Below are 15,424 nucleotides of genomic sequence, written 5' to 3'. Positions count from 1 at the left end.
CATCTATAATTTATCTCCTCTTACATCTTTGCTTACATAAAACCAACAGAAAGCATAAGCATATTCAGTTCCATCTGATTAAAGTTTTTGAACACTCACTGGGATCCTCACAGAAGGGAAATTCTTGTTACGTGATGCTATGGAAAATCTGCTGTGTAATAAAGCATGATGTTGGATTGTGTAAATTGTGGAAACTGCAAAGGCAATACATTGAATTTACCCTATGATGAGATGCAGGCCTGGTTGCTCAATGTTTTATTTGATGTTAGTTTTGAAAAGATGAAAATAAGGGTCAAACATGGAATGTTTTACATGCTTTACACATTCTCATTCAATTTCATGAAGAGTCTGTTCCATCTGCATGCTTGTTTGGGGTTATGTTGTTTTCTTTTCCTCCTTCAGGAGTCATGGCCATAAAGCTGTTTGTTTCATGCTGAGTGTGAGTGCAGAAATAGGACGCTCCTCCTAACAGGGCATGAAGGTCACTGTTCTTCTTTATACCATCAATATATCATTTCCTTCTTGGGGATGCTGAGGAGAAGTGGTGGCCGTCCTGCCCTGATGCTACTCCTCAGTCCAGATTAAGTATACACTAGCTAAGAAAGATCTTAGAAAAAATACAGCCCTGGACAGCTTCCTGCAGAGATGTATGGAAGTCACAGAATTTAAGTGAAAAGCCTTCATCACCCTGTGCAAGTGGGAACACTTTATGGCACTATTCTACAGTGCCAATATTTTTCTCTTAGCATAAAATTTCTTCTAGGAATAAAGTAGCTTAATGAAAGTCTTTCTGAAGCCTTTCTTCAGTTCTTGTGGAAGTTGTAGTGTGCTTTGGGAGTAAATCAGGGTGTTGTAGGGAGTGGAGGACCTGTTTATAGAGTACTGTGAGGTGTTGGAAGAGGCTAATCACTGTCCCTGGAGGCTTTCAAGAAAAGGGGAGATGTTGCATTGAGTGATGTGGTTTAATGGTCATGGTGGTGGTGGGGTGATGGTTGGACTTAGTGATCTTAGTGGTCTTTCCAACCTTTATGATTCTATGACTTGAGAACTGGGCTATGTCCCTGCTGGAGGCAGGTGACTCAGATTCCTGCTCTTCATGTTACAGCAGTTCAGGTGTGCTCTCTGTCCATTGCTGCAGTGAGTGGTACCTCCTGGCAGTGACTCGCCTCACCTGTGGTGGAGAATGGGCACGTTCTTCCTTTGCTCCCCTTTCTATTGAAGTGCTTCATTGTGAGTACTAATAGTGTCATTTCTGTTCACGACTCAGTAATTCTAACTTCTCTTGATATTAGCAAGATTACTCAGCAAGGTGAAGAATTACCTTTCTGGGTTTCTACAGTGAGTTTCTTTTAAGCAATTTCTTTAAAAGGTGGCATTGTAAATACACATCTCTTTTATGTGCTTATTATTTCTGGGTCCTAAGGTACAGTGCTAAAACATATAACACTTCTCACAGGCATCCACCTTCAGCAGTTGCTTTGTCATTGGGCAAAGCTGTAGAGAGGTTGTGAAAAAGGTGTTAAGGCAAGTTAAGCAGCACCTACTGGTTTGTCATCAGTAGTCATTAACCGTGCCTGGTGACCAGTTTGTCATCAGGGTTAAACCACAGAGTTTAACAGGGTTAAACCACAGAGTGAAAAGATTCAGAGGTGTTTTAGGTTTGCCCAGTTTTGGCAACAATCTCTTCAGTTGGCTCACTGGAGTGAGAAGACTGATACCTCATATGACATCGTGGCTTTGCCCTTGAACTGGGACATTCAGCTCAACTCCCACTTAGCTGAAGAAACTTAAAGCTCGTGCTCCCCAGCTTGTATTGCAGGACTGTAAGATACAGGGACTTCTTTTTTTAAGATTATTTTTTATAGATTATTGGCTCTTAACAGTGTTGCTAGTGGTGTACAGCCCACATGGTTTAGCAACTCTCTGGGCCTGAGCTCTTTGTGTTCAAGGATGCATTGCACAGTGGCCACGTGTCCATTTCCAGACATGTTAAGTCATATTGGGCTGGGATGGGGCTCTCTGATGTGTCCATGTTAACATTAACTGCTGTCTCCTCACAGTAGCTGATGCACTCTGTGCTTACTGCAGGAGTCCCTAAGAAAAGATGCAGATGTCAGACCCTGAAAGGCCAGGAGCTGAGCACCACTGAGTTATAGTATTGTTGTGGTGATGGGTTTATTAGGGCTGGCCTCTGAGGAATGCTGTCTGGAGTATAAGAATTTATAGACATGCTCTTTTTTTTCCCTGGCTCACCAAACTTGCACATGTTCACTGACTAGTGTCAGATAGAATAAGGCTCAATAAATCTCCCCCTAGAAAAGTCTTTTGAGAAGATGCTGCTGTAAGAGTTCTACCACTCTTTTCTTTTTGTAATTCCTAGGGATGCCTGTTAACCTGCCAAGAAATCATGTGCACATCCCTTTAAAGAAGCCCCCAGTGATGGAAGGCTCTGGTGCACTTTGGTTTCCAAAAGTATTTTTTCCCAAAGTGTTTTTGGGTTGTTTTTCTTTGTTTTGCTGGCTTGTCTACCTTATGTTGTTCTGGCTGTTTGGTGTAAAGACATTACGGTGCTAATTAAAATCCTAGCTAATAAATCTGAAGGCAAGCCAATATCCTCTACCTCCATGTATTACATGGAGGTTGATTCCCTCTTTCCTCCTTAGACCTTGCTGTGCTCCAGGTCTAGCAGCACAGTGTCCCCACCTTGTTTAGAAGAAAGGTCGTCTTCTGTATTTGAAGACTTGCTGAGCTATTCCCAGTCTGGACTAATGTGCTGGAACCTGTATGGAAAATTGATCTCGTCTCCTGAAAAAAAAAAAAAACAAACTCGATTGTCAAAAGGAAATTGTTCACTGCTGTCTGACCCACAGCTCCCGGTCTACACCAGCAAAGCCACTTGAGGTGGCATGTGGGTCATAGAATTATGTGGCAAAACCCAGGCAGCATCCTTAGCTCAATGGCCCCGCGCCCTCGCCAGTCAGTCAGAGCTGCACAGACTCACCTATGAGCTCTCAGTGTTCCAGGACCCAAAGACAAACAGTTTTCTTTGCAGCCTCAAGTCTTTAAAGTCTTTTGTGTTGCAGCAGGGAACAAACAGGAAAAGATGTTTGCTTTTTCTTACGGGATCAGTCTGAGGGAGCTGGAGCTCTGAGTGAATAAGTAATGTACTGAAAAAAGTCCATGCTCTGACTGTGCTTTAATAAGTAATTGAACTGAACACCACGGTGTGTGATCCCAGTGGGACCTTTTTTTTTGTTGTTTTTTCAGCTTTCTTTTCGTTTGGAGTCGTGGCTGCCACCACAGATCACAGCAGCACAGTGAAGGGTGTGTATCTAAAGCTACAAAAAGCCAATGCAAAATTTGTTCTGTTCATATTTCTATTACTGTCATCCCCAGCCTTCTGTATGCAGGTTAGCAGTAGGGAAGAAAAGCATAATTGCTAAAGAGAACTATGAATTTTGATTTTTCCTTATCTCAGCCACTGGCATTTTTTTTCATCCAACCTTTCGGATTTGGATTTTGTTGAGATCTTTGGGTTGAAATTGGCCAACAGTTAACAGCGTGACCAAGGATGATGCACAGCTGGGTAGCCATTCCCTCAGATACCAGGGGATCGCTGTCCCACCCGGAATGTTTCCTTAGGAACTTCACTAGAGGAGACTGTAGTCCTGATCCTACAGAGCTTGAAATTTTAGTTCAGTTCACACATAAAACATAAAACACGTGCATGTATAAACCTCTGCCAAAGAATCTTTTCTTGGTGTTACTTTATGTTCTTTTTGTGCAGCTCGAAATTAAAACGTGATGTATCAGGCAGGAAGAATTTGGGATGAAATACTCAGGCAACCAGCTTTATTTCTGAGCATGGCTCTGAAGGGTGCGAATGTGACACTTTGACATCTTTAATATCTTTTGACATCTTTAACAATTTAGCATGGATGTTCAGTGCAGCTCCAGCCCCTGCGCACTCTCTGTGCTTTGATTACAGCCCAGATCCAGGCTCTTTGGTTAGCCTGGTCAAGTGGCTTAGCTTTCAGCCTTCAAAGCTTACACTATGAGAATGTAAGATTTTTAGAACTTTTTCCCTACAACTCTTCTTCTTCCTTATCTTGGAAGCGGGTACGACCTTTTCTTTCACACAGTTCACCTGGTTGACTTTTTCCACTTCTGTGGGATGCCAAGAACTTCCCCCACATGATACTTTACAGAATGAGTGTATCTCCTGCTGAAATTTGACCCCAAGACTCTTCACTTGTTTGTCTGCTCCCCTGCTGCTTCTTCGAGTTGGCTTTGACAAACAGAAGGATACTGCTGCGGTGATCACAGCCCTCTGGGGATGTCTCGGCCATTGTGGGAACACAGTGATTTCTCAAAGTGTTTTTGGAGAACAGATCCTAAGGGGTAAGGATGGAGGAGCAGTTACTGTTGCATGTGGAATCTGCTGTGATCTCTCACTTCAGATTTTGACTAGATTTCCTCATCTCTTGATGCTTTGCCCTACCTGTTAGAACAACTGAGGATACAATTGACTGCATATGCATTTCTTGCTCTAAGACCTTTCTTTGGTATTTTTTCTATTTTTTGTTTGTTTAGATGCTGCTATCAACTCTGCTTTTATTGAGTACACTGTGTCTTAGTACTCTGCAATGTATCCATCTGGTTATCCTCTCTCACTCAGCATCTGATCAATCAGAAGTCCTTGGTTACCTTCAGTGTGGGATTCATCCGACGAGTGTAGACTTCTGTCTCCTATGATATGAAGAAAGGAACACAAGGAAAAGGAGTTCTTGGCTGCCATTCATCTTATCGTATGGCAGTTGTCTACATCAGAGCAGGTGAGTTATCTCCTGAGTGAGCTCTTTCTCCCTGCTGAGTAGGAGGGCTGTTGTATGGAGAGAACACAAACAGTCAATTTTTCACATTGTGCCAAACTCTTGAAGACTTCATTGAAAACTGATTTCAACTTTGGAGGCAAGAGTTGTCCCCGGTGGCCACTGTACAACTAGAATTTTTTCTTGTTCTAGCACTGCTCTGTTTTTCTGTCAAATCCATGTGATTGACCTCTCCAGCCCCCTTCAGATGGGACTCTTCATGCACCTCCGTGGAGATATCCAGCAGACGTGGGTCAGGAGCTTTGTTATATTTCTGCTTTTTGTCCTTTTGTTGCATGCCCTTGCTTGTGTTTATTCCTGCAGGCTGGACTCTTTCAGGCATTTGTATTATGCCTCTAAGCTCATTTCTCTGCTATAGTGAAAGGCAGCTCCCTTAAGACTTTGGCAAGCATTGCACAAGAAAACAAAGGCCTGTTCAACTTGCTGCTGGGAGACAATATTTACTCTCTGACTGACATGTGTGCACTTCCCTCATGAAACTTCAGCTGTGTTGCAGTACTGGTGTACTGGAAGATGGAATTCTCCTTGAAAATAATCTAAATCATGTTGTATAAAAGTAGGGCTTAGAGAAACAGGGCAGAAACAGAGCTATTTCTTAGTTGAGGGCTTTCATCTTAATATAAAACACATTAGAGCAAACAGGTAAGAGGTAAAGGATTCTTACACGCTTTGGTGTCACAGCTTATGCCACCTGAGAACATCTCTTCACACTTCTGCCATAGCTTGTTAGGATGGGACATTCTCCTGTCACTCCTGGTGTTATTTTGTTAGATTCCTACCCCAGATGACCCAACTTGAGTTGCTTACAGCGGAAATACCCTTTTGGTCAAGAAAGATAATGTTAAAAGGCAATCACACATTTGCCCCACTTTTAGTTTCTCAGCAGAATTATTGTGGTACCTGCTGTTGTTCTTAGAAGAAATCCCTACTCCAGCAGAGGGAAAAAGAAGACTTTGAATGTAGCTTACCCAGCATGCGATTTAGTCATCGCAGAATCATTTGAGTTGGAAGGGACATTTAAAGATCATCTATCCAGCTCTTCTGCAATGTACAGGGACATCTACAGCTCGATCAGACAGTTCACGTGAGTGAATAAGCAAATAAACTGCATTTCAGTATTTTCCTTAGATTACTTTTTTTCCCTCTCAGTAACTCTTGGCTCAGGAGATACATCCCTGGTGTTTTATTTGATTCCTTCTCACCATATTTGCAGCATGGCAGACTCTCCGCAAGGTCTTTCCACAAAGGCTCGTTTTGCTATTAGCCCAGTGAACGTAGGTTTTCCACTTTGATCTGTACTGTGTGTGGTTTTGGCATGATTCTTAAATGGACTGATTAAACAACTGCTGCTAACAGCTTCCCCTGCCTTCAGCAGTCAGCTCCCATTATTCAGGGGCTTTCCATAGCAAAAGGGAAGAGACAGCACTGGTACAAAATGCTTACATTAAAGGTCAGAAGAAATGTCAGAAAACTCTTTCCCTTCCCTCTTGGTCCAGAAACATTGCAGTAACTCAGTCACTAGATAGGCAATGTTGGATTGTTCATAGTGTGAGTGTTTTGAGCAAAAGGGATGGATGCCTGTATGCTGATGCTTAGCCAGATTGTCTAGATGAGAAATCACTGAGCTGAGACTTGCTTGGTAATTTACATCTAGTTCTGTGTTTTATATATCAAAGTCTGTGTTTTGCAGTTTACACTCTGAATCTTTAAATGAAGAAATAAATTAAATTTCTCAGATGAGTGAGAATGGTGCATTTAGAGGGAGAGGGAGAACACGCTGAGACTTGGGAGCTGCTCAGGGAGGAGACCCAATATTCAAGCTCCCCTTTTCTGGCGTGAAGCATCTTGCTTTTCTTTCTAAAGTGTTCCAGGTCCACAGGAAATATGGAAACTGCTCCCTTCCTGAGCCTCCTTCAGCCTACTGAAGATGGATTGGGCATTTGGTCAAGCCCATCAGGTAACTGTGGCTGCTTAGTTCAACATGGGGCAGTCTGATGAGACTGAGACTGTAAGTGTGTCACAGCCATAACATGGTCAGTGTTGTCTTTGATCTTCCCTTTGTGCCTTTCCAGTTGAGACAGGAACATTGCTTTCTGTGAGGCTCTGGTGAGCCCCTTTAGGTAGGATGTTAGCAAATGTCCTCTCTTGTTGTCAAGACAGAATTTAAACTGGTACAGATGAGGAAACAAGGCTGATACGTCAGTGAGGGGAATAGAAATGCTGTCCTAGAAGAGGAGACTAAAAGCTTGGCTTTGTTTGCCTAGCAAGTGGAAGCTGGGAAGTGATACCATTGCTCAGTATAAATCCTTCAGGCTGGGGGTAAAGAGCAGGAGAAGAGCTGCTCAAGCCAAAGGACAAAGTTGGCACGCAAGCAAATGACACGCACTGAATGGGAGTAAATTTAAACAGGAAATTAGGAGTGAGGTGGAGGTGCTGAAGGACCTCCTGTCCCCTGCGTGCGGTGCCAGGAACATCGAGCCACGTACTTGCAGCATGACGTGTGGCAGGGCTGCAGCACCATGTCAGAAATCCTCTGCTCACAGAGAAAGCTGCATTGAGTACTGACCTTGAGAGAAACTGTTGTTTGCCACGTGGCCAGAGCAGAGTTTCACACTTGACCTCTTTTGAATTTCCTTCTTAATTGTGTTTGATTTGTAGGAAGCAACGAGTAGGGAAGGGACAAATAAATTGAAAAGTTCCAGCTCTACTTCTTAACACTGGGACACGTAATAGCTCGATTTGCTATCAGTTTGCTGGGCTAGTCCTCTACAAGCAAGAGGAATTTGCCCCCCGGCAATTTTTCTTCACTAGAACCCTGCAAAAGGAAGTGAGGTTTAATTAGCATTTTAAAGTGGACAGCCTTGAAGTTAATGATATTCAATAAAGAAAAATTGTTTTAACCTTATTTGCACTTTTCAATTTACTTATTAGAGGCCATCTGTTATATTTTAAGCAAGAGCACTGGGAGCTAAACTCTCAGATTGTCAAACGAGGCTAAGCAGAAGGGAAAGAACAGGCTGCCTTAAATGAGCAATTAGACTGCTTTTCTTAAATTTCTCATTTTTGTGTCAAAAAGCAAACGGTCACCATTTCAAGCAGCAGTAAAGTTGCTCTAATGACACCCATTTTTACAGGTGCTCATCAGCCCTGGGAAATGTCACTTGTCCTCAGCTCTCAGATGAGGCCCAGGAAGGATGAAATTAGAAAAGTCAGAAGTGAGGTGGAACTGCTGTGGGAGTGAAGGCTAAGAATAAGGATTGCTATAGGTAAGTCATCAGAAGAAGGAAAACTGAGGTGTATGTTGGTGTGCTGCTGAATGAGTTGGCCAACCCAGTAAAAAAAGAGCATGGGAAAGCTGCGGTGCTCTTTGCTTTTGTCTTCATTGGCAAGGTCTGCTCTCAAGCCTCTTTCTGTCCAACTGATGTGTGGGGAAAACGGGTACTATCCATAGTAGAAGATGAGTTTAGGGGCTAGTGAAGAAAAATGGGCACACACAGGCATGTGGGGCCAGGTGGAGATGTGTGTGTGTGTGGAAGAGGGAGGAATGAGGAAGCTGGCTGATATCATTGTGAGGCTGCTCTGTCATCTCTGAATGGCTGTGATGACAGCAGAAGGTCCCTTTTGACTGGAAAGTGGCAAATGTTACTCTCGACCTCAAATGAAAAGGAGATCCAAGGGAACTGCGGACTGTTCAGCTCCACCTTTGTCTCCAGGAAAGTTACAGAGCAAATCTTCCAGGGAGCCATTTCCAAGGACATTAAGGAAGCACTGAATATAGGGACCAGATCTCCATTGACTATCACGGCAATTTGAGTCCTAAATGTTCTGGCTTAAGGTTGAGCTGACTTCTACTGTACCTCCAAGAAAGCGGATGATTTTGCCATGTTCCTGGGAGGAACAAAAGCCTTTGGTAGGACAAATACCAAACTTTGCTCTGTTTGGTCTCATGGGCCCAACTTAAATTCTGAGCGTACATAATCCCTCCTGGAAGGATGGGAAATAGAAGCAAAATGTCTTCTCCAAGTCTACGCAAAAACTTATGGGAGCCAGCAGAGCTGGTGCTGACAATGAACATTCGTGTATGAATGTGAGAAATCCTGCTGGATTATTAGATGTCCTGCCATTCAGCTGAGCAGAGGCTCTGGATCCTGGTCTGTATGGGATTTGTTAGCAGTGGCTGTATGATTACCATGCTGAAGTGGAATGGAATAATCCCTTCCGCAAACGAACACCAAATGGGATTGATGCCGTGGGTTGATAACCTGTTGCACAGGAGTAGCACCTTAAATTGCACGGGTGGAAATCCTATGTGTCAGAGGACATTTGAAGGCTGATTCCACAAATGTTTGCAAATGTAGATCTTAGCTTCACTCCTGTGGTTTGTCACAGTGAAGTTAGACTGAAGTTAAACTTCAGTCTGTGAGATCTTGTGGGTCCCAAATTTGCAAGGAGCTGAACCCACCAGCTCCTGTTAGCTTATCACCTGTGTTTCTGTCCTGAGAGAGTTAAAGCAAGAGAAGGGAGGAGAAATGTGAAATAGAGCACACTGATTCACAACAGCACTTGATCATTACAGCAAAACCCAACCAAACCAAACCAACTATGAAGTACCTGTAGCACTGAAATCCAGCTGCCAATGATTTTGCTGTACAGAACAGTCTTTGGTACCCTTAGTTTGCTGTCAGTGCTAAAGCCAAATGTGTACATAATGGAATAGCTTTTTAAAAACCTGGCTTTTTTTTGTCTTTCCAAGCCTAAAAATGCTATCCTGTGTCCAGAGGGAAAAAAAAAAAAAAAAAAAAACACAACTTGAGGTGACTTTTGTTTTAAGGCTGTTTTAAATTTATAACAGAGCTGGCTAAAATGCTTTTCATCAAAGTACAAAAGTTTCATGCTGTAATTAATGGCAAGTGATATCTAACGCAATAAAACACCATCATTTCAGTGTTCTTACAAGACTATTTATGACTGGATATTGAAACTGATAATGATTCTGCCATTTGTCCTCATAATTTATTATTCCAAGGAGAGGCAAGTGGTGGTAAGGGTTCACGATCCGTTTTATGGAAAGAGTGCTGAATTCAGCTTTTCATGGATGTAAATGACAATGTTTGGTGCTGGGCAGAAAGTGTGTGTGTGACAGCGGGAGCAGACCCTGTTGAGGGGTCGAGGTGGGGAGCATTAATGGTCTTTCTGGGTGAGGGAAGCCCTTGGCCGTGTGATCCAATTGCAGCCAGCTACTGGGACCAGTGCAAAGAGTGGGTCGTTTCCACAGCAGGGTGCTTTCCAAGACCAGGGCAGAATTTTTCTGGAAACCTCCCACCTGATTTCTGAGCAAGATGATCTCCTGAACTATCGCTTTGGGCAGCCAAAACTGAATTCATGATAAACATCGCTACCCAAAGCTCGTTGAACAGAATGAAAAGAGTTACTGGCTCTGGCAAGCCTCGTATCAGGCTGAAACAAAAGCTCTGTTCCAGAGGAAACTTCCCTTGGCCTTGCCAAGTACCAGCCTGCATCCCTCTGGGCACAGCCCATTTCTTTTCGTAGAATCATGGAATCCCAGAATCATTAAGGTTGGAAAAGACCACTAAGATCATCTAGTCCAACCATCCACCTACCAACAATATTGCCCACTAAATCATGTTCCTCGGTGCCACATCTCCACGGTTCTGGAACACCTCCAGTGACAGTGACTCCACCACCTCCCTGGGCAGCTGTGCCACTGCGTTACTACCCCTTCTGAGAAGAAATGTTTCCTAATATTCAACCTGAACCTCCCCTGGCACAACTTGAGGCCATTGCCTCTCATCCTATCACTGGCTGAGGCTGATTTACTGAATGCTTGGGCTCTGATTCACACCTTATTCAGGCTCATAGAAACCTGGAGGGATTTCTGTAGAGTCAGTATTGACACAATTAATGGAAAATCTGAGTGAAGTCAGACCCCGGGGGTTATTTTTTTGGGCCTAGATGGTGCTTCATCCTCCTGGACTCCGGGACAGGGAGGTTCATGTTCCCTAGACTACAACCCGCTGGTTGTTCCCAGGCTGCTGCTCATTTGCTGCAGAATAAGGTACTGTAGGTAAAGATTTGCATTTCCATTGATAGCCCTAGCTGCATTCTCACGAGTTTCTTGCTGCTTTGCAAATAGCTTGGAGTGAGCCTGCTGCCACAGAAGCAGAATGTAACCCATTTTCTTTGCTTTTCAAGTGCTATGGTCCCCTTCTTCAAGCCTCCAACATCCCCCCCATTTATTGTAATCAGCACGTCAAAAGGGAAGTCATTCCTTTATTGGAGGTTATCTGTGTCAGGGGAAGTTATGTTCCCATCGCTACCTGGGGGCCCATCAGCAGATAAAGATGGAGAGCAGTGACTCAGAATGACTTTGAAGCAACACCCAGCAGCAACTGAAGACAAGAACATAACCTTAGCTGACGTTTAATATAACCCGATACACAAATAAAGCCATTCCACTAAATTATGCATCCTTTTACTCTTGGCTGTTGTTAAAGGAAGGCGACAGGGTGAGTGTTCTCTACGTGTGTTTCTTCCTTTCCAGTGTCGGGAGCTGAGTGACAGATGCACACTGATGGAGCACAGTGCATTGATTTTTGCTGCTGCAGTACTTTATGCTCAAAGAAATACAGCTTTTAAAGCGATGGAGGACCCCTATTCAGAGAAAACAGGTGAGGCAGATGGGTGATTTTCCCTGAATGAGCCTTAGTTATCTGCTTTGAGTTAAGCAGGTGCTTTGTTGACCGCATTGATGTGAGTACATTCACCAGGAGGTTTGGGTTGAACTAAGCAATGGTTAAACAGCCATTGAGAAAAAGAAGGTAGTGGGGATGTTTAGAAAAGATCTGTTTCTGATGCAGTGTTTGTTTGAAACCAAGAAATAATGCGTTCACTTTTTTCCCTAATGGCACAAACACAGGCATGTGCCATTGCTTGTGCATTTTTCTCTTTTCCACTCAATTCAATTAATTCATTGCGGTGAATCTTTGAAAATATAAGTCGATTTTAAAGAGGACTCTTGCATCTTTAAGAGGCAATAATAGCACTTCTCAGAATATGTGCACAAATTGAGAACAATCTGTCACGTTGACGGACTCATCTGACTCTTCTGTGAACGCATGTCCACACCACCAAAAAATGGCTGTGCAATTAGCATGATAGGCAAGAGGCATCTGAAAGGTCATTAAGGGGATTTGCTAGCTGCTCTGCCCTCAGAAGCGTGCACAAAGCCTGTCTCTGTCCATGTTTTTGTGTTGTCATCCGTATAGCAAAAGTCCTTTTGTTTCAGGAACCAGGCAGACATCCCAGGTTTTATGTTTATTTACAGAAGATGAACTTGCTTCTGAGTTGGGTTTTGTAAAATTCGATCCAAAGCTGAGCCGGACCCTTGGCTTGTGTTGCCATCAGCTGGTTTTCATGGAAAGCATCTGGCTGGGGCAGGGGAGCACAGGACCTGGAGGAAGCAATGGGGTCTCAGGGGTAATGCAGGAGACACAGGGAGGGGTTTGCCTCCCGCTCAGCGATCCTTTGGTTTTGAGCTGATGGGACAATAAAGAATGTGGAAAAAGGGATGAGGAAAGTGGATTGGGGAGTGACAGGCTTGCCCTGCACTGGGCACGAAAAACTCATTTCATAGAATATAGAATCATTAAGGTTGGAAAAGACCATTAAGATCACGAAGTCCAACCCCAACCCACCCCCACCATGCCCACTGACCACATCCCTTGGTGACACATCTCCATGGTTCTTGAACCACTTCAGGGATGGTTATTCTACCACCTCCCTGGACAGCCTGTTCCAATGCCTCACCACTCTTTCTGAGATATATTTTTTCCTAATATCCAACCTGAACCTCCACTGGCACAATTTAAAGTCATTACATCTTGTCCTATTTACCTGCAGGAGATAGGAACCTCCACTAAAAACACCAGTGATGATAGGATGAGGGGCGATGCCCTTCAAAGCTTGGTTAGATGCCAGCTCTCCAGGTCTGGCAGGAGCTCTCCCACTAATGTGCTTGCAGTCCCAGGAGCAATATTTACCCTCATCAGGGCTTGGCTCTGTTCTGTCCCTGAGGGCTTGCAGATGTGGCAGTCACCTGCACCTTCCCTGGCACTGGTGATCAGGCTACCACCCATAATCCCAAGGCTGCATGAGCTGACCCCAAACCAATTTTGTTTGTGAAGATGTGGAAAAGAAGGAGATTTTGTTGTGTAATGTTTGCAGTTGAGGTTCTGGGGAGGGGAATATGGTCTCTGTGTCAGAGGATCTCATCTCCTGCTTGGCTCTGTGCCGACTTGTCAGCTTCAGTGTCGCAGTCTCAGAATCATTTGGGTTGGAAGGGACCACTAAAGGCCACCTCGTCCAACTCTCTGCAATGAACAGGGGCACCCATGGCTCCATCAGGTGCCCAGAGTCTCATCCAGCCTGACTCCAATGGCTCCAGGGATGGGGCATCCTCACATCTCAATGTGAAATGTCAGTCTGACAAATACATGGGAGCCTGTCCACCATTTACACAGCAGTGCTGGGCAGAGGACACAGCATATATTACCCAAAAGTTCACTGGAAGACGGTGGAGGTGATCAGGAAGGGAAGAAACTTCCGATGCCTTGCGAGCCAAGCTGTAAAAAGGGAAAACAAGGGGAGTTGTCGCTGCTGGGAGCAGCGGGTGGCAACTGAATGGGGCCGAGCTGGGGGCACCCACAGGCTGTGCTGCGGGGAGAAGCACTGGGCAGGGCGGTGGGTGCGGAGGGAGCAGCGCTTCCCAGTGCATCTCACTAGAGGGTGCCCGCTCGCTGCGCTTGCTGCAGCACACGAGCCCCTGCCCAGACTCGGAGGTTTTGGGTTCCGTGCATTCTTGCTGGCTCGTTCCGTCCCCTTTCGTGACCCGAAATCGGTGCGGTGTCCTCTGCGCGATGCGCTTGGGCCAGAGGTGCAGCACTGAGAGTTGGTGGTGCACAAGCAGCAAATTGGGTTGATTGTAGGCAGTTCGTTCTGTACGCAGGAAGCATCCCTCGTCTTGGATAGCGATGATGGCAGCCGCCCCCAGCCCTCCCTCTGGGGACACCGGGGGCTATCCCCCATGCCTTGGTGGCCTTATGTGCCTCTCATGCCCCCTTTCCCATCAGTACACTGCAGGAGGGGATGTCACAGGGATGTTGCTCCCATTGCTGGCTCTTGGTCCCAAGAATCGTGAACAAACATCTCCTGTGTGTTGTTGCTGTCCTCCCAAGAACAGGAGATGTGCTCTCCTCTCTGGACTTTCTGCTTGCTTCTCTCAGATCATTGCTTTTCAGATGATATCTGAATTCCCCTCTTGAGCACTCACATCCCCGTCAGACTGGGGCCCACAATGGAGTTCACAAGGACATTCTCCACCCCTCAAAATCATATCCTCAATGCACTCCTCAATGAAAACATTGGCCAGACCCAGATCTGAGGCAAGCCTACATATATGGGAGTGAGCTTTTGCCAACCACTTGGTATGCTGTCTTTCAATCACTTGCATCCCTTCCTCCTTAGTTGATCCTACAGACCGGAGTTAATGTTTGTGCTCTCTGGACCCAAAGCATGCAACAGCAAATTCCCCATTGTCCATGGATCTGCCCACGGACACTACTGTTACCATCCTGGCAGGGTCTAGGGCAACTTTTCTGAAGGAACTGTAAGTAATTAAGAAACAGCTTTTACTTCCAAACAGGCTGGTGAGTATGTGAAACACACCAGACTCTGCCATACTAACTGGAAGCCCTCTTCCCAGAAAGGTGGCACTGGTGATGGTGCTGCTGATCCCTGTAGATTCCAATTGTCTCCTAACGTGAGACACAGTTTGAAAGAGAAGGGGGGGTATACAAGAAGAATGGGAGAAAATAGCTTTAATCTCCAAATCCCCCAAACTGTAATCCTGCCCATGCACAAACACTCTCTCCAATACCAAACAGAGCTTTTACCTCCAAAAAGCCCACAGGGAGTGGGAATCCCCACTTTATATCTGTAGTAATAGTAGAGCTTGGCTATAGCAGCAGTGAGTAATGAGTTATTGGGTAGGTACATCTGTGTCATGGTAAATGAGAAACAATCTGGTCCCCAAATACCAGTGGGATAAAGGCTTCCTCAGCAGCAGAAAGCCTCCAGCTCTTCCCCTGCCCATCATAGAATCATTACGGTTGGAAAAGACCTCAAAGATCATCTAGTCCAGCCACTGACCTACCACCAACATTGCCCATGTCCCTCAGTTCCACTTCTCCAGGTTTCTTGAAGGGGATGGTGACTCCACCACCTCCCTGGGCAGGGTGCACCGGTCTGGGGATGGTTTTCCTTCTTCATCCTGTTGCTGTCACCCTCGGAACCAGACCTCAATCTGTACTGTTTCTTTCTCACTCATCCCTGTGCAGATCAGGGTGGTAACATCCCTTCCCTGTTCATTGCAGGAGAGTTGGACTAGATGACCTTTACAGGTCCCTTCCAACTCAAATGATTTTATGATTCTATGATCTGACAAAGGGCAAAGA

General features: G+C 45.0%; 1 protein-coding gene and 1 long non-coding RNA gene across 32 annotated transcripts in view; one reads left to right on the top strand and one right to left on the bottom strand.

Moving 5' to 3' along the window:
* Nucleotides 1-15,424, top strand: part of XYLB (xylulokinase) — a 141,316-nt gene that overhangs the window by 83,296 nt on the left and 42,596 nt on the right. For 10 of the 31 annotated variants that reach the window (XR_005857094.2, XR_005857086.2, XR_005857018.2 and 7 more), the window contains exons 19-20: nt 4,594-8,158; nt 11,455-11,581. Coding sequence is in view for 1 of the 31 variants with exons in the window: in XM_040695143.2 (XP_040551077.1) it covers nt 4,594-4,755 (162 nt within the window). In the remaining 30 variants the exon portion in view is untranslated. Of the gene's footprint in view, nt 1-4,593; nt 9,849-11,454; nt 11,582-14,435; nt 14,578-15,424 lie in introns of those variants that run through there. The other 21 variants (XR_005857028.2, XR_005857032.2, XR_003074110.3 and 18 more) reach the window with 20 other exon arrangements.
* Nucleotides 240-3,148, bottom strand: LOC121109581. The gene is made up of 2 exons (XR_005857150.2): nt 3,002-3,148; nt 240-2,805 (listed from the first exon to the last, which is right to left on the bottom strand). It is a non-coding gene; the product is annotated as an uncharacterized LOC121109581 (long non-coding RNA).

The sequence above is a fragment of the Gallus gallus genome, chromosome 2 (genome assembly GCF_016699485.2).
Source record: "Gallus gallus isolate bGalGal1 chromosome 2, bGalGal1.mat.broiler.GRCg7b, whole genome shotgun sequence".
NCBI classification, from domain to species: domain Eukaryota; kingdom Metazoa; phylum Chordata; class Aves; order Galliformes; family Phasianidae; genus Gallus; species Gallus gallus.
The sequence above is the reverse complement of the archived record's forward strand: the minus strand, read 5'-3'. Positions and strand labels throughout refer to the sequence as shown.